At 32.4% G+C, this 25,592-nt stretch overlaps 1 protein-coding gene across 1 annotated transcript; it reads right to left on the bottom strand.

Moving 5' to 3' along the window:
- Positions 1–17,750: 17,750 nt before the first annotated feature.
- On the bottom strand, positions 17,751–23,549 carry LOC132760425 (phospholipid phosphatase 1-like). The gene is made up of 6 exons (XM_060752404.1): positions 23,395–23,549; positions 22,663–22,760; positions 20,504–20,707; positions 19,390–19,447; positions 18,730–18,909; positions 17,751–18,303 (listed from the first exon to the last, which is right to left on the bottom strand). Exons 1-6 carry the CDS (start codon positions 23,521–23,523, stop codon positions 18,142–18,144), a joined length of 831 nt encoding a protein of 276 aa, XP_060608387.1. The 5' UTR covers positions 23,524–23,549; the 3' UTR covers positions 17,751–18,141.
- Between the last annotated feature and the right edge of the window lie 2,043 nt (positions 23,550–25,592).

Raw genomic sequence — 25,592 nt, 5'->3', positions numbered from 1 at the left:
ATGTTTTGGTGCAGTTAGTATTGTTTTTAATTTCTGTGTCGTTGTTATTAAAATATTATTTGATTTCTTTTTCCGTTCTAAATATAGAACAGCTGTTTTTGTTTTTTGATATTTACTATAATTATATGTGCAATATTATGCTAGTGTTGTTGAATGGTAAAAGTATTCTTTTTTTTTATTAGTTTGAAATATTGAGAAAGAAATAAAATTTATTCTGGAAATATAGGGTTGATGGTCTTATAAGTCAATGTGTAGAGTTGTTAAGATAATAAATTTTTGCGATCAATTTCATATTTTTATTTTTTTGTGTTATTTTGTACACAGTTTCTGGATAACTGGTTTTTGATTTTCTAGTTAATTGGTAAAAAGACATAATAATGTTCATTATAAAAATCTAGATCTGATCTTTATTATTGTTTTATTTAACTGCTTGTGTGATAATAATAATTATGTTTACAGAATTTTCCACTTCCATTTTTCATGATTTGTGTTTTGTTTGTTTATTGTGCTCCGTTTTTGTTTAAAAAATAAAATCAATTGCAATTTTGTTGAAAAAATTTAAATTTCTCAATACATTTTTGTTCACCATTAACCTCCTGAATATTATTTAGTGGACTTTTCCAGCTTTCAGTTTTGGAACTGTCCATTATCAATTATAGGGATATCAAGATGAAGATTTGAAGTTAATATGAGCCGCGTCATGACAAAACCAACATAATGGGTTTGTGACCAGCATGGATCCAGACCAGCCTGCACATCCGTGCAGTCTGATCAGGATCCATGCTGTTCACTTACAAAGTCTATAACAAGTAGTGAAACTGATAGCGAACAGCATGGATCCTGATCAGACTGCGCGGATGCGCAGGCTGGTCTGGATCCATGCTGGTCGCAAACCCATTATGTTGGTTTTGTCGTGACACGGCTCTTAATGTTAACAGTATATAGGCTGGTCTCTCAGTACAGGTGGTCAGGCTGGCCAGGTTCTATACTGGTGGCACTGATCTGTCACTTTCCATTCCAGATAGTTTAAGATATAATGTAATTAACAATCCTATTACTTGTCATTCTGTAGTCAAAGTGGTCTCGCATAAAATCTGCATAAATCTACAGTTCAGAAGCGATTTTGTAGAAATTTGATCAGATTTTGGGTTTTACTTATCTAATGGGCATTTTTTACATAAAAAAAAAATATTTCTTTTTACATTTTTTTTTTTTTTTTTTTTTTTTTAAAATCTGGCCATGTCAAGTTGTTAGGCTGACAAATCTGGGATTTATTCTGTTAATTCTTTTATATGTTACGTACCCTAAAAAAACCTGTTTTGGTTTTCTTTTCCAGTACAGATCTGTCTCATTTGTTTTTGTTATTGAAAGGCATTAAATGACTGGCAATACAAAATAATACAAGTCACAAATTTTATACACCTTTGGGAAAAACAACAGTATAGGCATAATGTCCTAGTGATTTCTCTGAAAAGTAAAGGAGCAAAGAGAGAAGGGGAAATGAAGTGAAAGGAAAAACAAAGAAAAACGTTACTTTATTTTAGGAAAGACATTACATTTTTTAAATTCTAATTATGTGAATAATCTATAATTGCTGACATAGTTATTTAGGGGAATGAATTTTGTTAGTTCTAACACAAAAATAGTGTAACTTTTTTTTCTCAGTGATATCATTCAGAATCTGATCTTAGATTTTACTCACCATATAGAAACGTAGATATTACTAGATCTACATGTAGTTACTAGTTTCAGATATGTGAAATTAATTGATTTGCTGGCATTTGAACAGTTATTGTTCCATTTTAACATTGTGTAGTTATTTAATGACAACAGTAGGAGAGTTTCCAGTTTGTAGTTAGTGTAACCATAGAAAAATTAAGATATTCAATGGTTTCTTTTTAAAAAAAAAATCACATCTTCCGTTGTATGACATCATGATGTTTTTTACGTCATGGATAACATCAAATTGTATGACATCATTATAATATATACACTGTTTTACATCATCATTGGTATGACGTTATCATTTATATCATGTCATATGTTGTATGACGTCATCAGTCACATGACGCTTTCAATTGTATGACATCATCAATTATTCAAATAATCACATCAGTCACTTGATAATAACTGTACTTTGCCGCGTTTCTATTTTTAGAAATTCATTTCTAGAATATGCCTATTTTTCTTTATTCGCATTTTCTTTTAAATAAAATGTATGTTAAAAGTGTGCTTTTTTATCACATGTAAAGTAACAATGTATTATACCATTTGAAAAAACAAAATGCTATTTGCTATTTATTTATATGTATTTCTTACGGTGTACGAGTACAGCCCGACTTATTCATAATAATAAAGTATTGAAATGTCTTGTATATCGTTTTGTTTTATATCATGACACTCGTCTGCTAGTTGTTTAATGACCGGGTCCAGTAACAAGAGTTGACGGCCTCCGTGGTGGAGGGGTTAGAGTCGATGACTTCTAATCCAGTTACCTCTCTGGCGTGGGTTCAATCACCGGGTGATGCTTTGGTAGTTTAGCATGGACGAAGGTGGTCTAATACTGGTGTAACTCTCCAGGAATGATGGTTAGGAAACTACCTGAAATACTGTTAGGAAAAGGCGTAAAATGAAACAAACAAACAATCTTAACTAGCTCCTAATTGAGTAGCCAACAGTGCAGACTATGACTAGACGGCACTTGTGTGCAGTGTGTTCATAATACGTGACAATGGCATCATTTTTGGTTAAGCAGGAGTAGTCAATAAACCGCGTGATTCAAATCTATAAACTTACGTAATTTTTTTTTTCTTAAAAAAAATGTGACAAAATAAAGTGGAGGCTAAAGTAAAAGTGATATATCATAGATTTGTTTTTATACCCTTGCACAATAAAGTTGTAAAGGGGTATACTGGAATCAGATTGTCCGTCTGGCCGTTCATTGGTTTTTCCTTGTCCGCCCAATAACTTCATAATCCTTTATATTTGGTATTGAGATTAGGCATGACTAGAAGATGACCCCTATTGATTTTTAGGTCAAAGCTCACAGGGGCCTTGACTTAAAAAAACCTTGTCCACCCAGTAACTTAAGAATCCTTAGACCAACAACTTTATATTTGGCATGGAGGTTAGTCATGATAATTAGATGACCCTATTTATTTTCAGGTCAAAGGTCACAGGTTACTAAAGCTTGTCCACCCAATAACTTAAGATTCCGTTGACTCGCAGTCTTCATTTTTGGCATGGAGGTTGGTCATAGATAAAGTGACCCCTATTGATTTTGAAGTCAAAGGTCAAGGTCACAGGGGCCTTTTGTTAAAAAAGCTTGCCAGCTAAGTGGCTTAAGAATGTTTTGGTCAACAGTCTTCATATTTGGTATTGACTAGTAGGTGACCCCTATTGATTTTGATGTCAAATGTCAAGGTCAGAAAGACCTTGACTTTAAAAAGCTTGTCGCCCAATTACTTTAGAATCCATTGACCCACAGTCTTCATATTTGGCATGGAGGTTATTCATAACCATTAGATGATCTGTATTGCTTTTGAGGTCACTTGGTCAAAGGTCACAGGGGCCTTGACTTCAAAAAGCTTGTCCGCCCAATGAATTAAGAATTGTTTGACCCACAGTCTTTAAATTTAGCATGGTTGTTGGTCATGACTATTTGGTGACCCCTATTGATTTTGAGGTCACTTGGTCAAAAGTCAAGGTCACAGGGACCTTTAGTTAAAAAAGCTTGTCACAGTCTTCATGTTTGGTATTTAGGTTTGTCATGACTACTAGTATTTGATGACCCCTAATGATGACAAAGGTCAAGGTCAGAAGGGCCCTGACTAAAAGAAGCTTGTCCGCCCAATAACTTATGAATCCTTTGATCCACAGTCTTCACATTTGGCATGGATGTTAGTCATGTCCATAAGATGACACATATTGCTTTCGAGGTCACAGGGTCAAAGGTCAATGTCACAGTCCTTCAGTTGCTCAATTGCTTAAGAATGCTTTGGTCAACAGTCTTCATATTTGGTATTGAGATTGGTTATGACTAGTAGATGACCCCTATTGATTTTAAGTGGACTGTGCCAAAGGTCAAGGTCACAGGGGCTTTTATCACGATAAGCTTGTCTGCTCAAATGCTTAAGAATGGCTGTCCACAGTGTATTGATTTTGACATTTTCACATCTGAAGCATATAATTATGATCTCATATAATTAATCATGAAACACCTCCAGACAAAGCTGCATGGTTGTTGGGGATATTCAAGTCGTGCAGTGGCAGTTATGAGATCAATAGGTCAAACGTAAAGGTGACTTTGATCTTTGCCACCAAAACATGTAGAATACATAACTTAGCAATGCAATAGCTTACTACCCTCAGATTTGGCAGGGAGGTTGTCCTTGAGATCTAAATGGCCACTGTTGATTCTGACAAAGTGGTATAAGCAGGGGTATTCACGCCATGACAGTGGCACTTTTAGTTTTTTCTTTTTTTTCTTTTTTGTTGTTGGTTTTTTATTGATAGATGGACAGTTATAGATCTAGAGTGGGAAAATAACGATTCTGCTTTTTTTCCTTAATTTTTTTTACCGTACACTCATTATTAAAAAAATGATTAGAATAGATGGTCTTTTAAACTTAAAAAATATGTGTTTAATCGGCGGGAACAATAAAACATTAACTTTTAGATTTCTTTTATGTTCTATATTTGGATGTTATTTTGAAAAAAAAGTTGTAATTAAAATCAGCTGCGCGATTAATTTTATCTCCCTGTTCAAGCATATGAATATATTTGAGCCGCGCCATGACAAAACCAACATAATGGGTTTGCGACCAGCATGGATCCAGGCCAGCCTGTGCATCCGCGCAGTCTGATCAGGATCCATGCTGTTCGCTTACAGACCCTATAACAAGTAAAGAAAATGATAACTAACAGCATGGATCCCGATCAGACTGTGCGGATGCGCAGGCTGGTCTGGATACATGCTGGTTGCAAACCCATTATGTTGATTTTGTCGTGACGGTGCTCATATATAGCATTCCATTTATATCCTGCAGAATTACGGACGAACCTTTTCCCGAAGAAATTCCTCCGTTAAAATTTAAATACGTTTCAAGTCTCCGTCTGAGAGAACAAAAACAGTATATCTTTAAAAAAAAAAAAAGCTGTTACCGTGGTAACATTTTTTTTTCTACAGAAATATACGCACATGTAAACGATCGCATCAAATTACAATAGACATTGAGCGTGCATTAGTGGGTGAGATCGTACGACGCAAATAACTTTTTAAAAACTCAATAATAAGTAATTTAAAAGGTAAGGTTGAATTAATGGTTAATACCTTAATCTCATAGATGAGACAGCCGGAAATTCACTGTGATTGTGATGATCTACAAAGATTTCTTAATGGCCTTTATAATAGTGTTTCTATTTACTTGTATTTTTACAATACTTAAAAAAGCCTGAACCTTTTGTTAATCCGTATTTTATAAATGGGTGCATTTCAAAAGACCTTTTCTGTTTCATATTTTCCCTTTTCCGTCAATTCTTGGATAAGTATGAATACAGAAAACGGATACGGTACTTCGGTCTTACCTGCGCTACAAAAAATAAACATGTAAACAAGTACATGTATTTAAAAAAATTGTTCAACAATATTGACCTGGCAGGCACTTGATGAATTTCCGTTAGGTGATAAACAATGGTATTTAACGAATATATCGATATCTTGGTTAACTTCACACGTCAATGAGTTGTGATGTTTTGATATAGATGCCTGACTACTGATCTGAAGGTCTCTGGTTCGATACCTTACCATCACCACGTTATGAGGACATGCATTTTATTATGTTATTTTGAAATTTACTCGCAAGTATTATTTGAAATCGTTTTACTACATCTGGTGTTTAGGATACATTTTAAGTAGTGGGTTTTTATACAATTTTATTTTTCATTTCATTACATTATCTTGAATCAATAAAAAGGACAGCGCGTTCATAATACAAATTAAAAATACTACACAGATAGAATACACAACCAAAAATCAAAACGTTTTGCACGAGTAAAAGAGAAATGGCAATTTAAAAATAAGAAAAGAAAAAATATAAAAGTGGCTGAACCAGGATTCGAACCTACGAGTCTACGTCTATATTCTTGAAGTGAAAGCCTTTAACGGCTGTGCTAAGACCATTTAACAACTGGTTATATAGATTCATATCGATTTACAAGTAGATAGTAACGTTTACGGAATTTACCGACTATGGGGTCAAATGCAAGAGTGCCAGGTCAATGTTGTTAGACAATAGTAAAGAAAGGCTGCGATTTGACATTTGTTGGCTTATATTTAATTATATTTTGTACAAGTCGACTTAAATTAAGTAAATTTATAAATATATGTATAAATATAAAGGATGAAACTACTATGTTTTAAAAAATCGAAAGTACAAAATGTTTACCAGTTGACATTATTTCGGATTTAGTTATATACATTTGTATGTATGCCAATGTATAGTTTAAAATTGATTAATATTTTTCAATCGTAATGATACCAAAATAGTCCAAACTTTTTGGTAGATTTCAAAAAAATATTTTCGTTACTCATTATACAAAATAACACCCTATATCTATTTTAATTTTTTTGGTCGCATCATAGGTAGATTTTTTTTCAATCCATATAAATTCTGAGATGCAAATGAAAAATCGGCAAGGTGTTCTGAAAGATTACTGAGATCTTTTGTTAGCTCGTATAGACTATAATTGGTCATGATAATTGCGTCAAAAATATTCACTATGTCTTTTGTGGTAAATTGTCAATAACATCAGATTAAAGGAGCGCCTGGATCAATAGCGGTCAACGTATATCCGAGTTTTTTCTTTTTTGATAAAAAAAGAATATAAGTCTTATTAATTAATATAAAAACTCGCGGGTTACCTTTATCCTAATAATCTCCCAGTCATTTTCCTATATTAACATCAAACATATCGTGATAATATCTAAAATAGATCAGAGAAAAAATCCTGACAACAATTTTCAGGTATTATCCTTCAAAGGATGAATAATATTTTTAGCTCACCTGCTTAAAGCTGCATGCCTCCAGATGAGCTAAAATATTTCAAGAAAAAATCAAACTTGAGAAAAAAGTATGAAGATTTTAAGAAAAATGTAAAAAGATTTAAGATAAATGTAATAATTTTCATCTTGTATGATTTATTTTCGCAGTAATTTTCACCATATTTTTACTGCGTTAAGTAATGCATTAAGTGCTATTTTTGCATATTTTGACCACTTTTTTGGTAATTAACATGGGTTGTAAGTCCTGTTTGCAATGTGAAAAGTACTTTTTTGTTCACTTCACAATATTTCTTCGTCACTTTCAATATTTTAACATTTAATACATTTAATACATTTTCGGAATTTACTCAATCCTTAGTTAGCTGCTTTCAATGACGACTTGTTGACTTCTATGAAAGTTACATAAATCATGCCTTCAGAGTCATAATTGGCCATATCTGGGAGTCATTTTGTTTACATAGACTTATACAGCAAACATTATCTTTATACATCTACTCCAAAACTACAACTGTCGTCTGCGGAAGTTTTATAACGAAAGCATTGGTCCCGGTCGGTTTTCCCTTAATCTATATGGACTTATATTGGAGACACCCTAAACTTGGTCTTGTTTGAAGAATATTCCACACAGCATAGAAATAGATATAGCATTGCCTTGTTGGTCTTTACAAAATGTGCTTGAATCTTGCCCCTGTGGTTAAAATTAGGCCTACCCGGAATTCCGTTTAGTTTAAGTAGTAAACATATCAGAAAATAGTTTACTTCTTTGTGCATAATGACAAGAGAAAAGATATTGTGTATCTCAAAAAAGTTATAAAAAACCATACCCCGTTGATGAAAATCGGCTTATATAATATGTAGGACTTAGTTATTTGACATGTGGTATTCCCTAATAGACCTCTACAAGCTAGTTATGCAAATTGTTGTTTTTTATTTCAAACATTATACATCACGATGCTATCCTCTCCGGAAGTTGCATTGGTAAAATTTAAGGAAAGTCATTTCCAAAAGTTTTGGAATATTCATTCAACCCCGGGTGTCATTTAGTTATAATTGTTTAGTAAAACACATTTAATTGCTCTGGAAAACTATAATGTCCAGAACTTAGATCTTTGGCATAAAACATTTGCTAGCAGATCTCTACAAATATTTTATAAATCATACAGGGTGTCACGCCAAATGCGATCAGATCATTTACTTTTGCAAACAAATATGACCTTTTCTAACAATAAATCTCATTTGAGCGATATTGGGCCATCTGGCACTCTTGTACTAATTACACCAACGCCGCTCCTAGGAGTTAGAAATATATCATTTCATTCTGGATTGTTAAATCTACAGACTCACAGATCACATCATTTGATTGCGGCATAAATCCGCTCTTGTATGTTGACTTTAAAACGCGTTTACCGTATGATGACGAAAATGGATAACTTTGCAAATTTGAGTGGGTACTTTAATTCGAAAGTTGCGAATTTGAATGCATCCCTAAATTTTACCATGGAAGAAATGTATAGTATCGGAGGAGTTGCACACATTGTCAATGTTAAAATATCGGTTCTGACTGTTGTTTTGAACGGTTTCTTAATAAAATCGCTGTTCAATCATCGCTCGAAATTTCCGGAAGTAATTTTTCAACAGACCTTGTGTCTGAGTGTTACAGATTTTATTGCTGGATTTACGCCGGCTATCTCATGCCTAACGCTGTTTGAGAAGTTGGATAAAAGCGCGAGGGCGTGCACCGCAATTCTCAGCACGGCTAGCGCCGCCCACCTGGCTGTTCTAATAAACCTTTGCTTCTTGTCGATAAAACGATGGGTAGTTTTACGAAATGCTTCAAAACCGAATGCAAGAGCGGGACAAGTTTCTACAACACGAACTGTTGTGTATATTATATGTCCATGGATTATAACTGCATTGGCCTACATCCCAGTGGTGAGGTTAACCATTTCACAAGGAACGTCTTCATTGAACGGATGTCTCTCCCCAGCGGCAATGGAAGACAGTGAGACCATTCTGCCATATTTTGCTTTCAACATCATCGCTTTATTGTTGCTCACTTTATTTTACATCGGCTCAATGTTTGCTCTAAAGCGCATTGAGACGCCGCCAAGCGTGAACATCGCCCAGGGTTGCCGTCAACGTTTACAGGAAAAAGCTTTTAAACATCTGATGCTAGTGCTGGTAGTGGCTAATATTGTAACACTGCCGTCGGTTATACTGATTTTACTGTCAATCCTGAATATTTTCAGGGACAGCCAAATCATGTTCATTGGGAACCGCTTACAAATGCTGAACTCTGCAATAAATCCAATTCTTTATAGTTTTCATATAGCCGAGATGAAAACTGTCATCGGAGATGGCGCAAGGCAACTGTTGAACAGCTTTCGGGGGTGTTTCGGATGCAAAGGAAACGAGGAGGTGTACGCTCAACAACCAGGGAATAATGAAAATGTTCGTTATTGAACGCGTTACATGTAGAACATATAACGTGACATGACATTTATGACATGTCACGTGACGTACTGTTGTCGACAATGTTGTGTATGTTCGTTAGCTTTTTAAACTTGTACTAAAAGGACAGATCATGGACAAAATTCGAGTGAATTACAGAATTGAATTCAACAGTGCGGTAACAATTACATTAAAATCATTTTATTATTAAGTTGATTTTTTTTGTGAAAAAGTAGAGGTGTTGTTATAGTCCTGACGCCCTTGCCGGTGCCGTCCGCAAACTTGTACCTTGTTCTTACTAATATCGATCATCAACATTTAGGCAATTTACTTAAAACTGTATGTGTAAAAAATAATTTTACGATCATAGCAGATTAAAGATACATATAGCATACCTGTTTAAGTCAATTTAGTTTAAACGACATACAAAATAAAGTAAATCGTGGTCATTTTGTTGTATTGTATATTATATTAACAAAATAAATCATAATTCACAACAGATATTAACAAGATATCTTTGTGACAATAAGATGTACATGTAATTACAATGTTGTTACAGAAATAACATGTTTCTTACAGTAGGCATATAGATAAGAAAACCATATTAAAGTAAAGTTTCAAATCTAAAAAAAAATCATCGGTCAGAGTCTTAGTTCTGTGCTCGGTCTGACGAAATAGATTACCGGGTCCAAGGTTATATATAAAGAAATTCTCCCCCAATAGTTGAGATAAAAATGTCGTCATTTGCCATTTCAGGTTTAAATGTTGAATTCCGCTGTTATGTTCCTGGATATAGTGGGTAGTCTGTTGAACATCGATATAGTGGACATCACAAATTAGTGTTTTCACAACTTTAGTTCGATTAAATTTTAGAAATTTTAGGAACTAAAAACTATTATTTTTTAACATTGTTTTTGTGTGCAAAGTGTAACCGTGGTGGGTAAAAAGATCAATGAAACTTTTAATATAATTCCCCAATTACTTAGAAACACAACACCGCTAAAGCCGGTACTAGGTGGCGCTGACGTAAGTTCGCGCCATGAACAGGCTCAATCGAGCAGAGCCTGCATCATTTTCAATTTTGCCGTTTTGGACTTTCTTTAAGGGTTCTTATTTTCTCTTTTTTATACAGGTCTACGAATTATATTATCAGACATATGAATGTTGAAAATTTCATACCTAAGGTCCTCTACTCTATTGTTCAGCTTTGGGAGACAAATGCTCGCTATCTTCAACAGTTCCAGACGACACTCCTTGAAAAAAAGTGCAAAAATGAACGTGTCCGTTATAGCCCCGAAGCAGACGAGAACATCATAAATAATCAGCAAACTTTGGAGGGAATCAATAGAAACCACCGAGATGGCATATAAGATTACGTTAACAAGAAAGCTTATACCATTGGCTGATATCACAAACGTTGTCCTGTATAGTCTGAAAACATTTTTCGTTTTATTGATACTGGATTGTTGATATACAATTTTCGCAATAATTGATAAACACACGCACGTGACAGGAATAGTTGTTCCAAGAATAGGTCCAACAAACGGCGGAGAAAATTTCCTAAAGCACGTGACCTTTATGTATTGATCTGAAGATGAAGTGAGGTCACAGCTCAAAATCATTCCTGAAACAAAACCCACGAATACCATGCACCAAATACATACAGCAATAGCTTTCATCTTCCATGACTTGCTCTGACAGTGACGGCTGTAGAAGAAGGGAAACTGTATGACAACAGTCCTGTCAAGTAATAACATGGCAACATTTGTATAGCTTACCATTCGTATCCCCACACCAAGCACTGTTAAAATGACAACCTCTTTATTGTTGTAGTCAATTATCCTTCTAGTTGCAGCTATGAAAGCCATAACGGCATAAAATTGCAACAATGTTAGTGAAAGAAATTTAGCCATATCGGGTATACGCTTGGTTTTCAACATTGCAGAAATTACAAAGCAAACAAACACTAAGTAAATTGTGAAACAACTTACTACACTTACAGTTAACACCAATGAATCGTCTGTCATCATATCAACATAATCAGCACTATTAAACGTGTCATTAACATCTGTTGTTTTGTTAGTCATGTTAATTAATGAAGGACTAGTATTTTGACAACTGTTGCATCGTCGTTACAAAAGCTAAAAGACATTTTTAAAACTACGAATCTTAGTTTGTACGTTAATTGAAAGCTTATCAGCTGTCTGGTGTGATCTTATTAAGATAATGCGATGTTCATATTAAAATTCACTTCACGATTCGGTAAAATTTGCATCGAAATAGTGCAATTAATTTCCTTTTTCATGAAACGAAATTCTAGTTAACTTTGTATACATTGTAGGAATCTAATTAACCAGAATGGATTATACAGCTTATTTCCACCTGAGTCAATGACAGATGACGTAGTTAACCTGCCAAGATGACATCCAGATGAAATGTGCTACATTAACCTGTCCAGATGACACCAAGATGGTAAGTGCTAAAATAATCTGTCCAGATGACATTCAAATGACAAGGTGCTACTATACCCTCCCCAGATGACATCTAGAGAATAAGTGCTACAGTAATCTGCTCCGATGACACCCAGATGAGAAGTTCTTCAGTAAGCTGAGCAGATGACATCCAGATGACAATGTACTACAATAACATGGACAGATGACATCTAGATGACAATGTACTACAATAACCTGCCCAGATGGCATTCAGATGATAAATGCTTCAGTAATCTATCCCGATTACACCCAGATGATAAGTTCTTCAGTTATCAGCGTAGATGACATTCAGATGACAAGGTGCTACAATAGCGTTCCCAAATGACACCGAAATGCAAGTACTACAGTAATGTGCACAGATGACATCCAGATGTAAAAGCTCTACAATAATCTGCACAGAGGACATCCAGATGATAAGTGCTGCAATAACTTGCACAGATGACAACTAAATGATAAGTTATTCAGTATCCTGCCAAGAACACAACAATGCTGTGGACATTACATACTGGCATTGAAGAACTGTCGATACATGTACTTGTATTATAAGTCATTATACTGGACGCACTTTTATGGAAATTTGGATATCACTTCATTCATGGCTGACACTTTGACTTTTTTCGCCAATAAATTTCTTTGTAAAAACCTGAAAAACATAATTATCTAAAAACTCAAATAAAATTATAATAATATGGACTTCATTACTTATATATTTCAATTATCTCCTCATTGAAAACCAGCCTTGATATTAATACACAGAGAGTTCTCAATAAAAGCAATTGCTTATTAAAACACGACATTTGCAAAATTGGTATAAAATATGCAGTATTGTATCGGCTGCACACGGTTTATAACATTTTCAATTTTGCCAGTTACTTAAGCCGGTGCTAGGGGGCGCAGAAGGTAACTTGAACTTTCCAGTACCGTCCATAAACCACCTGATACAAACCGCTAAATTAAAGGCAAAATCTCTGACAAAACTGAATAAATCTACACGCAAAACCCCAGGTGTACACTGATCAACCATTCCTGTCATGTTTGTTGACTCTTGCTGAAACACTTTTTCAGCAACACGTGACACTACATGAGAACGCACGCACAAACGCACGGAGGGACGAACAGACAAAGGCAAATCTAAATGCCCCCTCTCCAGAATGGGGGTATAAAAATGGAAACTGCGTGACAACAGTCGTGTCAAATATGGACATGGTAATATTGATGTGCATGTAACTTACCATTCGAATTTCCACACCAAGTACTGTTCAAGTGACAAACTTTAGCTGTTGCAAGTACTAAAGTTATTTATAAAGATCACACTGACGATATTTCAAGGAAATTTTCTATTTGGAGAATACGTTTTGGTTCTTAGTATTGCAGAAATTTGGGATACCCCATGAGGAAAATTGGGGAAAAAAACCAAGTGCACCCTTATAATAATAGTAATAATAATAATAATAAAAATAATAATATCTTTATTTAAAGAAGGTTACACATTAAGAACATATAATAACAATCATATATATCTTATTTCCAATGTGGCCTTCTGAAATAGAAAACAACACAACAACAACAACAACAGGATATGCATAGGTAGAAAAATGAGTGTATAATATGTAATTTTTAGAATAATACAACTCATATACTTTCGACAGACACTCAACAATTTGTTTAAACATATACGTATATTGCATCATTCGTTCGTTCGTATATATTTATTCATTCATTCATTCACTCATTCATTCACTCATATGAACATCAAGATATGCTTTGTATTTTTCTTTAAAACATTTAAGGTTATTAACATTACGAATATTTAAAGGTATATTGTTCCAAATGTTCATGCCATAATAAGAAAATGTGTCTTTAATATAATTTGTTTTAGGTCTTGTCCATAATACAATATCTTTTCGTGACCTAGATCTTAAGTTATATATTTTGTTGTCGGATAAAGTCATCAGTTCTGTCATATAAGTCGGTGCCATGTTATTTAAAGTTTTAAAAACAAGCACCGCCTAGTGGTATTTACATCTGTCAAGGAACGGTAACCAATTAAGAGTTTCGAATAGATTTATTGACGGAGATCTTTGAGGTTGCTGTAAAATGATTTTAGCAATTCGTTTTTGTAACTTACAAACATTATTTATGTAGTTTGTGTTTCCTTTACCCCATATAATACAACAATAGTCCATAATGGGCAATATATATGCATTGTAAAACAATAATTTCATATCAAAATACGATATTTTTTTCAATAAGGCAATTTTTCCGTTTAGTTTTTTACAAACATTGTCAATTTGCAAGTGCCATTTTAAGTTGTTATCTATGCAAATACCCAAGACTTTTTGATCAGTTACATTTTCAAGAGCTATTTCATTTATCTTAAGAATTAATTTTCTCATAATATTTACTTTTTGTCTTGTTCCTATTACCATACACTTAACACTGTAAATTAAACCTATACAAACATTCTTTGAAATTATTTAACAATTATCTCTAATTCTAAAAAGTAAATATTTCTTACGCGATAATTTTGTAGAAATTGAAATGTGAATGACAGAGATTGGAATATATGAATAATTAATGATATACCTGTGTCTTTCAAGAGTAAAATAACTGCATTTTAAAAATATAATGAAATTAATCACCTATTTCTTGCTGGTTACAAAGTGAGCACGTTCTTTTTTCTCTTTCAACACCAAAATAGCGACCTGTCTCTATAGAAAGGTCAGAATTGACCTGAAATTACTTTTTATGGGTTTGTAGTTTGTATAATTCTTTTTCTAGAATGTTAACTATGTCCATATAATTGTTATTTTGCAAAACTTGAATCGCACTTACTTCCAATGAATATAAACGTTATTCATATAAAAATCCGTATAATAGAAATAAATCCTTGCAAGCTGTATCTAACCATAATTTTCTCATCTGTTTCTACAAAACAAAAACTAAACGTATGGTGAAGTAATAAAGCGTGTAATGACATTGATCATTTTGGATCGCCTGACCATTTGTATTATTATAGTTTTCAAATCGTGTCATTTGCTAACTATCGTGGCCAAGGCAACCTTCCAGGAGACTTCAGATTGCCTATGTCAGTATATGCAATTAAAATAATTACGATATCTTTATTGAACTGCTGCGCATTACCAGCTTAAAGGGAATCCGCCGATCACGAGGTTGTTTTGACATGATGGGACTAGAAATATTTTGTTCGAGATTAATTGTCTATTTGATGTAGATATGAACAAATGATTTATGTAGTAAAATTTCAGATTATTCGCTCACTCCATTTTTACATCTTCATCACGAATGATAACTGCTTGAAATAACATAGAATTGAAAAGTGTTTGCAACGTTTTTAACTCAAATCGGGTTAAGAAAAGCACAAAAATACGATTTTCAATAGATGTTTGAGCATATTCTTCATTCACGTTTTGGATATCTTTCTGTTTTAAAGTGCCCCTTTTTTTGATCTGTATATATGAAACTCAATTTTATGTTTTGGGACTTTATGACCTCAGAAGAAGCCCTTGACTGGCCATAAAATTATTTGTAACATTTCAATACAACGACGGGCATAGCATTTCGTTCATTGGGAATATCTGTATGATAATAATAATAATAATAATAATAATAATAAAAAAATGATAAATAATAATAATAAAAATAAAAATAAGAAGAAGAAGAAGAAGAAGTAAAAGAAGCAAGAGAGTTTATTGGTGAAATATTAGAAGTTATAAGTAATAAGAAAAACTTTAACATTTAAAAGGTGGAAAGTACGACGGTGACAAGTCGGTAAACGAAACCACGATGGAAAGACCTCGATATAATTTCATGCTTTAACCATCGTACTTTAGACTTTTCATCACCGTATTTTCGGCCTTTCACCATCGTGGTTTCATTCTTTCGACTTTTCGCCTTCATACTTTCGACTTTTCATCATCGTGGTTTCGACTTTTCATCATCGTGGTTTCGACTTTTCATTATCGTGGTTTCGACTTTTTATCATCGTACCTTTTTAACGCCTAACGAAATTTGAATAGGGAACAGTACATGAATGCCAATTGTTTATCCCAACTTTTAATTTTGTACTTTTATTATATAGTTTATTGTCATATTGTCATATTTTTACATATTTTATTATGAGTATTCTGGTCAGCAAAAATTGTCTTATCCATATTCAGTTAGTTTTGTCATAAACACGGTGGCTGAACCACATATGTATCTCAAAATTGATCATCAGTTAAAAAAAATACCATAACGTTTATAATTTTATTATATTGGCCTTATTAATGTATGATATACATATGACAAAAACAACATTGTATTTACACCAATAAATATTGAACACTGCCATTCATAAAATTGAATTACATGTATAAGAGGAAAGGAAACAAATCATATTTTAATAAAATTCTAGTTTTATTCATAAAACATAAATAATATGTGACTTTTCACTGTTCTTGATGTGCACTACATGTATAAAACTCTTTTTATGACAGTGAAAGTAAGTCATTCACAGGGTATGCTTTCTACTTTTTTAGACATATCAAAGTTTGTTTAAGTTGTTGTTTTTTATTACAACAACAAAATCATAAAAATAATAACACAGCAAAAACATAAAATCGAAATATATTCTTGCATTTTTTATATACATGTACATGTGTATCCCAATTTCTGTTTTGTATTTTGATTAAGTCTACATTCGTTTCTGTATCTGGTGTGTCCAAAACATGATTTTTGTAAATTAGAAATGGTCCAAAACGATTCAACTTTTTCACGAAAGCAAATAATAACAGTACGATGTTAAATATTAAATAAAGTTAACTGAAACAAGCATTGAGATAAAACAATGAATATAACTATCACATCTTTTTAATATATCCAATGAGCTTCAAGCATGTGCACCATTTTATATAAATAAGTATTGGATCCAAATTTATTGATTATGGCCTGGCTTTCTTTATTCTGCGACCAAACACATATGATATTTCCTACATGTATTGCATTCCATTTTTAAAACGAATATGTCAAATAATTTTATACTGTAAGTAAAAAAAAAGCAAACTATAAAAAACATAAAAAAACAACAAACGGAAAAAAAAGCAATCGGCGACAACACCCCCCCCCCGAAAAAAAAATACCCCCCCCAACCCCCCCCCCCCCAAAAAAAAAAAAAAAACAAAAAAAAAAAAAACACAAAAAAAACAACAACAACAAAAAAAAACGAAAAACAACAACAACAAACAAACAGAAATGTGATGTTAAATAAGATATATACATGTAGCTTTAAATTTCTATAATTGTATGTGAATACATACAATTATAATTATCATATTCTATTTTAGTATTTCATATATCAACGTCTTTATACATCAGTATCAAATATTGGTGTAATATTGCTTTAAATTCCTGTATCATTTATTTAGTTATAATATTGCTTTAAAGTGAATTGGTCTGTAATACAATAAATAATTATGTTGACAGCATTTAGTATCAGACATAGCAACAAATCATGACAGAATTATATAGAGATGTTGTTGGCAAGTGTGAGATACATGATCTGATATTATATATATTCATACAACATATATGAGTCCATCTTTACAAAACCAACATAGTGCGTTTGCGACCAGCATGGATCCAGACCAGCCTGCGCATCCGCGCAGTCTGATCAGGATCCATGCTGTTCGCTATCAGTTTCTCTTCTTGGGTTTGTAAGCGAACAGCAGCATGGATCCTGATGTGCAGGCTGGTCTGGATCCATGCTGGACGCAAACGCATTACGTTGGTTTTGTCGTGACGCGGCTCATATATTAAATTGTTCTAGAACAGAATATCATAATATTTAAGTTTTTCAAGCAATATATGGTAAGAATATCCACATTATACATTTCTATTGTTTTAATCCATATTTGAAATACTTATGGAAAATGTGCCCATTGTAGACCAATCCACTTTAAATAACTGTATAATTTATTCAGTAATAGGTATGGCTTTTTTCACGACAAAAATGCCCAGCGAAAGTTGTTGCTGCTTGGCTTCTAGCGAATTCCGAATAAAACGAACGATATATAAATGTCCTATTGAGTTCGTTTTATAAGCGAAGTCGACTGTATAATCATTATATTTGTTGTGTCATACTTCTTTCATCTCAACAGCAATGTTTGGAGACTGTCCTGAATTTGTTGTTGTTGTTATATTGTTAATAAGTACAGGATTACTAGATCTGTCACGTGACTGTTCGGGTAGATGGATTTCTTGTGACACATCCTTTCGTATACAAGACACGTATTTTAACTGAAAAACATAAAATTTATACACTAGTACAGTATTTGGATATGGGAATTATTTGCTGTGCACGTGTACCCTTTTCAAACGAATCGGCAAATATCGACTAGTTTCGGATGTTGTCGTGATACTCCGAACATTTTTGTAATTCCTATTTTTATTACATTTTTGACATGCCAGAGGGCACTCTCATCTGTGACGTCATTATTTGAGAAAATGCCAAAATGGCGACTCGCTTATATATAATTATGCTCTATAGGGTCCGTGAATAAATGGTCCATTTAGCTATTGTGAAATGAAAGTGATACGCCGCTCTCTATTATACCGATTATACATGTATAACACCATTTTAAATTACAGACTTTAATATATCATCAAAATTTATGTTTAAGACTATGTTCTAAATGATTTATTACTAGCAAAGAAGAAACTTACCGACAATAAAGCTATGACCGTTCCTAAAATAGCACCAGCGATGACGTCACTAAAATGATGTTTGTTATCATTCACGCGGGAAATACAAACAAATATGGCTGCGCATAAAATTCCAAGTTGTAGTAATGGCAACAATATTCTTATTTTTTTCGTCCATGTGAAACGGAGCTGCAGAAAAGCCTAAAAATAAAAATAAAATCTGAATAAATTATGTAAAATAAACTGTACATAATGTCTTACTATTTTATAGATATTTAAGATTATTTGACCCATGGTCCGCCATATTTTTTTCTGGATAAGATTAATAAAAAAATCCTAGTAAACAGCAAAGGCTGCATTTGAGACTTCACAAGCCAATTAACATGGTAAATGAACATGTTTTTTTTTTTAACTTAAATCATGTAAGTTATTAAATATTCATAAAATTCTTTTATACAAATTTAAAGAAAAGTTCATAGTGTAATATCTTATATAATGCGTTTAACTTTGTTTCTTCCTTAGTAGCTAATTAAATCAAACCTATGCGCAGCGCATTAAAGTTGGTCAAAGTGACATGTTTAACGTTGGTTGAGCTACCTCTTAGTGATTGTGTAATTATGGAGAATTATCGAAAGAGATGATAATAATATTATCATTAAATGATAATATATAAACTCTTACCAGTAAATATATTGCACCGAATGTTGACAAAGAAGCATGGCCTGATGGAAATGATTTCCTGGAATAAAATGACAGAATTATTAATAAATTCTTCATAATCTTATTAAGGTAAGTTAATTATATATTGTTAGATACTTATCTTCAAAATTCATGGATTGTTCTACTCACTGACAGAGTTTTCATTCTTGGTCATACGAGCGAGCGATTTATAAACTAGGTATAGAAGAAAGCACGTGCGTTTTTATAACGACGTTTATTGACTGGAAAACAAGGTTACACATGTATCAGCTAGTAAATATTAAGTAATTATATTTTACCTGTCAAAAGTATTTTAACATGGTTTTATAGCATTTATTGTATTATTTCACTTGGAAAACAAGTAAAACCTGTGACCCCTTCGTGCTTTATTTACGGTACGAGCCGGGCACATGTGTAGAAGAACCAGCTTTCAGTAAGCCTAAGTCTGTTAACTTCCTAGTAATATATGTCCGTAAAGCGTGCCTGATCATTCTTAATACTTTAAGTACTTTGATATATAATGATATTAATTCATTAATAAGCTAAAGGTAATTATTAGATCCAATTTTGTTATTTGACAGGATGGGCAAACGGTAAAAATACCTTCAATGATTTTCATCAATGATTTTCATTAAGACAACACTCTGTACATTTTATTATTTCTGCTTTAAGTACGACATTTTTGAAAATTTAAAGTTTCATGTCTATTCATTATATATATTCACAATAATGCAAAATCAAATTTCTTTCGATAATGAAAGCTTGAGTGCTAGGTCAAAATTAATGTAAAAAAATGTGTTGTTATGATATTTCCAGAGCAACGGAGACCATACCAGTCGCACTTATTAAAAAATTCTTAACGCTAAAGCTGCTGGGAGTTTTCTAGATTTTTTTTAATCAAATAAGCCTTTCCAAACAATTTGGTGCCTAACCAGGGGTCGAGTATCACAGCCTCTTGTCAGGTAACTACTTGTTTGACAGTCAAAATTTTTTATTTTCTATTTCGAGACCAAATAGATGAAATTCAAAACATTAAGCAGACATTTTTACAGACGACAATTTCCCCAGCATGCAAAGCGCCCAATTATAGCCATACCTTGAATCCAAAAGTTTCCTCTTTGTCACGTCTGATGTACACGCGTCAGTTGGTATCATAATGTAACCTTGGGAACAGTTAATTTTAGAAAAGTCTGGTTTACATAAAGATACAAAATGAGGACGGAGCCTTCCTCCAAATAATTTCATGGTTTCTGTTAGAAATAATGTACATGTCGCGGCGAATAAAAATGCTCCAATTGTTCTGAAAGAAAAAAGAAACTTTACATGAGATAACTTAACATTTATCACATACCCGTGCGATTTTCGCAACTAAATAAAAACGATAATTTAATAACACTATTTTTAGCAATTTTATAATAAAGCACGTGCGTTTTTGTAACGTTAATTACCGTTAATAACAACGGTAACGTGCTATTTTTTAGCATGATATCAAATGAGTTAATCAATGTTAAATGATTTGAATTTATACTGCCAAACATGGAATCTAAAAGATAACACTTCTAAAACTAAAATAATGATATTTGAACAAGGTAGACATTCAACGTTTAACTTCATTTTCAATGGTCAGACCTTAGAAATTGTTAAAAGCTTTAAATATTTAGGCGTTTATTTCTTTAAAAATGGACATTGGAATCGGACTCAAAAGCCTCTTGCTCAACATTCATCATTTTCTATGCATAACCTTTTTACAGTATTTAACCAACTTGATCTAAAGATTCAAGATAAATGTAAACTGTTTGATACACTAGTTGGATCCGTCTTAAATTATAGCGCAGAAGTGTTTGGATACTATGATTGTAAAAATATAGAACTTGTACATTGTAAATTTATTCGAAAGATCCTTTGTGTCCGTAAATCAACAAATCTAGAAGCATTATATGGAGAAATAGGGAGATATCCAATGGCAATATACCGTAAAATCATAATGTTCAAATACTGGATTAAAATACTTAAGTCACCTGATAACTCAATTCTTAAAAAAATGTATAACATGCTAAAAGAAGATGCAGATAATGAGCTATCATACAGAGAAAAAAACTGGGCTTATTAAATAAAAGATATATTGAACCAAATAGGAATGTCTTACTTTTGGCTACAACAAGATAATTTAAATATAAATGTATGTGTCATAAAGCAAAGAATTTTAGATATCTACAAACAAAATTTGTATTCAAGTATTAATAACTCTAACAGACTTTCGTCTTACAGTCATTTTAAACACGAATTTCAGTGCGAAAAGTATTTAAGCGTTATAAACAAAGATAGCCATAGGATTATTTTAACCAAATTTAGACTATCAGCTCATAATCTCGAAATAGAAAAAGGAAGGCACGATAATATTCCAAGAGAAAACAGAAAATGTCGAAATTGTTCATTAAATTTAGTAGAGACAGAATATCATTTCTTATTAATATGCCCGAAATATTACAATTTACGTAGAAAGTTTTTTAAACCATATTTTTGAAGATGGCCTTCAATGCAGAAATTCGAAACACTAATGACAAGCACAAATATCAAAACAATTAATAATCTGGCAAGTTATCTGTATTACGCATTTAAAGAGAGACTTTAATAACCAATAACATACTTTTTTCTTATGATTTACAAGCAAATGGGAGATAACTACGACAATAAATGATTAGTACATATACAACGGTTATGTCATCTTAGAAATATTATTATTGCCGTTTGATTTGTGGATATCGATATGATATAACGTTAACAAATATCTTTCTACTTAGCTTCTTACATATTTAAGTGTATTTATGTTTATACTTGTCACCAATAATTCTCGGCACGACGTGAACAAATCTCGTACAACTGTGTACATGAATAAGTATTTTTTATGCAATTATGCCGTATCCTTTGTTTATATCTGTCAACAATACTTCTCGGCAACGTTAACAAATATTTTTTCTTCTTTGTTAAAGTACATTTGTTTCTTACATTTATAATTATTTCAAATGCAAACTCTGTTATATATATCATAACATTTGTTCATACTGGTTAACAATACTTCTCGGCTAATTGTAACTTGTAACACTTATTACACTATACAGAATATGATTTGACTATAAATTGTATGTTTACAATTTTATGTTAAATAAAATTTATGTTATGTTATGTTATGTTATGTTATGTTATGTTATAAAACCAATTTTGATGATAATGAACTTAAAAATGAAACAGATTTACCTGTACAACTTCACCGAGAGTTTTTGTGCTAAAAATTTCTTTTCGTTTGTCTGTCTGTTTGTGGAGGAAATAGTGTAAGCCGTTTCTATGATAAGCATCTGAAAGAAGATTATCCAAACATAAACTCAAGAGAGTATATTTACGAAAGACCGATCGTGACATATTCTCGGGTCTTTCTTCACAATTAACAATTTTAACTTCATGAGTTCACGGTTTGATAGACTTCACGATTTCAACATCGTGAATCCATGATTTTAACTTCGTGAAATCACGATTTCAGCTTCATAAGGACGAAATCTTGATTTCATGAATTAAGCAAGAGGTGATGAAAAATGGCCTATGAATCACTTTTGTGTATATAATACAAGATGTAAGGTAAGCTTAATCATTAAAGTTTGATTTAGCACCTAAAACTCATTTTTTAAATATAAAAATTATTTTTTTGACGAGTGTTTTGTAGTTTATGCAAATGTTTTCCGACCAATTTCGTGAAAGTTATCATAAGAATTTCCATCCTTCGTGTAATTTGGTTCAATCCCTGTCAGAGGCAACAAGAAACCCTGTCCGTAACCAAGAAACTTTACACTCATTGATTTCCAGGAATAGATTGATGAATCAGCTTATAGCTTTCAACACAATCGAACGAAATAAATTATTATTAGTATTAACTAAACATTTTTTTCTAAAATGTTCACAGATGTATATGGTCTTGTATCATTTGCTCATACTTACGACTACAATAGGTACGAGGACGAAAATAATAGCGACTAAACTGTCGCTGACGGTGTCGTCTTTATACGGGTACTGAATGGTCTCATCATTACAGAATAACCCACGTTTGAAAGGCTCTACATCAATCATGTTATACGCTAGTAGTAACGTCAAAACCGAAACTGAAATAAATATGTCCTACATTTTGAAATATGTACCCCACAAACATACAATATATGCACCAAAATAGCACTGAATTTATTCGGTCCTGCATAAATATAACTAAATTTATTTCATGCGGTTAAAATGTAAAGGAAAATATAATACATTCATGCTATAATTAAGGAAAATAATAAAAACATCAAGTCTCAACCAAAGTTAGCGTTATAATCAGTGTATTTTAACTTAACAACAGCATCATGTGATTAACTATATAGCTAGTAATCATCCACAACACACCAGTGTACCTCCATGTGTAACAGTCTCAAGAAATATATATACTATTCTCTTAACTCACAGAGAGTCATGTATGAAATAGCTACATTAGCCAGAATTTCATTTTGTAGAGAGATATAATAGTAATAATCATGACAATATTGCTTCTCGATGATTAACGGGATGCAAATCACTCTACCCTGGGGCTTTTCACGCTTTATTCTAGAATATTAAATCACGTAAGCGTAGAATATATTCGCGTATTCAGTCAACCGAACTCTACATCTCGGGTGTTCGATTGTTGCTTTATACTTTTGTCATACAATTAACAAAATTTCATAATTAGAATTCTATCTATGTACTCAGAGGTTAGCGAAACATAGAAAATAATGTAAAATACGTTTTACAATTATATTATTCATATTTATGTGAATCAATATAGGTGAGTGTCATCATGATTCATTATATGTCATACATGGATATAGAGTAATTGTAACATCACAAAAATATCCTACGCTTAACGTTATCTAATAATGTGTTACATTATTACTAATATCTATGTGAGTGAAAAAATCCAATGTAAACGATTAGTGGCAGAAATAAGAGTGATATTGTTACATAACTATTGTCGCTTATACAATTTCAATAGGCTGCGATCTGGAGACATATGTACATACAAATATAATGTAACCTATATATGGAAATATGATACGCACTTATTTTATCAAAACATGTGTTACACACATATGTACATTTACAATAGATCTTCTGCTCGTCGGAACTAAAAGAATAATATTGTATACATAATATCATCGAGATATTCCTATATAATTATGCCCAATCTGCATAGAAGACACTTATCCAAAACTATAGATATCACCATAGTACACATTTAAGCCCTTCCCACAAGAATAGTAATCTAATTATACGTGATATTATATCATTGTAAAAGAACTAAATATCCTCGTGACGAATTACAAGACTCTCATGATGAAAATATCAATGTACCATTTCACAAATATGGAATATGTAATCACAAAAGGTTCTAGTAAGATAATAGAAAGACTAATGATAAATATACAATAATGTAAATCTCCAATGACTACAATTAAGAGTACCAAAAAGTTACATTAGTATGAGAGATACTAGAAAACATTTAGAACAAATAGTTATGTACAGTCAATTAGAAATAAATATAACATCTAACAACAACACCTCGAATAGATGTACACTGCACCAGAGAGAGATATGCATCACATTGTATAAAACATACGCTTACATCAGCATAAACATTGAAAATAAGTACGAGCCTAAGATAATACATAATATATTATAGTGCATAATAACTTCACAATAATGCGCATGATAGGATAACAATATACAAATATATAGACTAATATGTACCCACAAGACCAATCCGACAATAACATAAAAGATTGATACACCTTCCAACTATATACTACTAAACTGAACATAATCGCTAACTAATCACGAACAATCGTATACATATAGAATTATAAGGCCATAATTTTATAAAATCATTGAGACAATACTGAGTCAAGCTATCTCTCAGGGCAATATATATAAGACTATACCAATAACTCATTATTAAATAATCACGAATAGAAACATGTTAGGGTCCACTCCTCATTCCAATAAATTAACATATTTAACATGATATATTCTATTAATTTAGCTGCGCGAAAATCATTAGTCCAACGTGATGGAATTGTGAGTAGTTGAAGTGCGAGAAATATAATAATGTTAGAAAATGTCAAATAGTA

Source organism: Ruditapes philippinarum, unplaced genomic scaffold (assembly GCF_026571515.1).
Source record: "Ruditapes philippinarum isolate M1 unplaced genomic scaffold, ASM2657151v2 ctg2415_1_1_1_1, whole genome shotgun sequence".
Classification (NCBI taxonomy): domain Eukaryota; kingdom Metazoa; phylum Mollusca; class Bivalvia; order Venerida; family Veneridae; genus Ruditapes; species Ruditapes philippinarum.
The sequence above is the reverse complement of the archived record's forward strand: the minus strand, read 5'-3'. Positions and strand labels throughout refer to the sequence as shown.

Coding starts and splice junctions, on each gene's coding strand:
- LOC132760425 (XM_060752404.1), bottom strand. CDS start 23,523: ATGATTGATGTAGAGCCTTTCAAACGTGGGTTATTCTGTAATGATGAG. Junction 22,761..23,394: donor TCCTCGTACCTATTGTAGTC/GTAAGTATGAGC, acceptor ATCTTCTTTCAG/ATGCTTATCATAGAAACGGC. Junction 18,304..18,729: donor CGGTCATAGCTTTATTGTCG/GTAAGTTTCTTC, acceptor TATGTTTTTCAG/TTAAAATACGTGTCTTGTAT.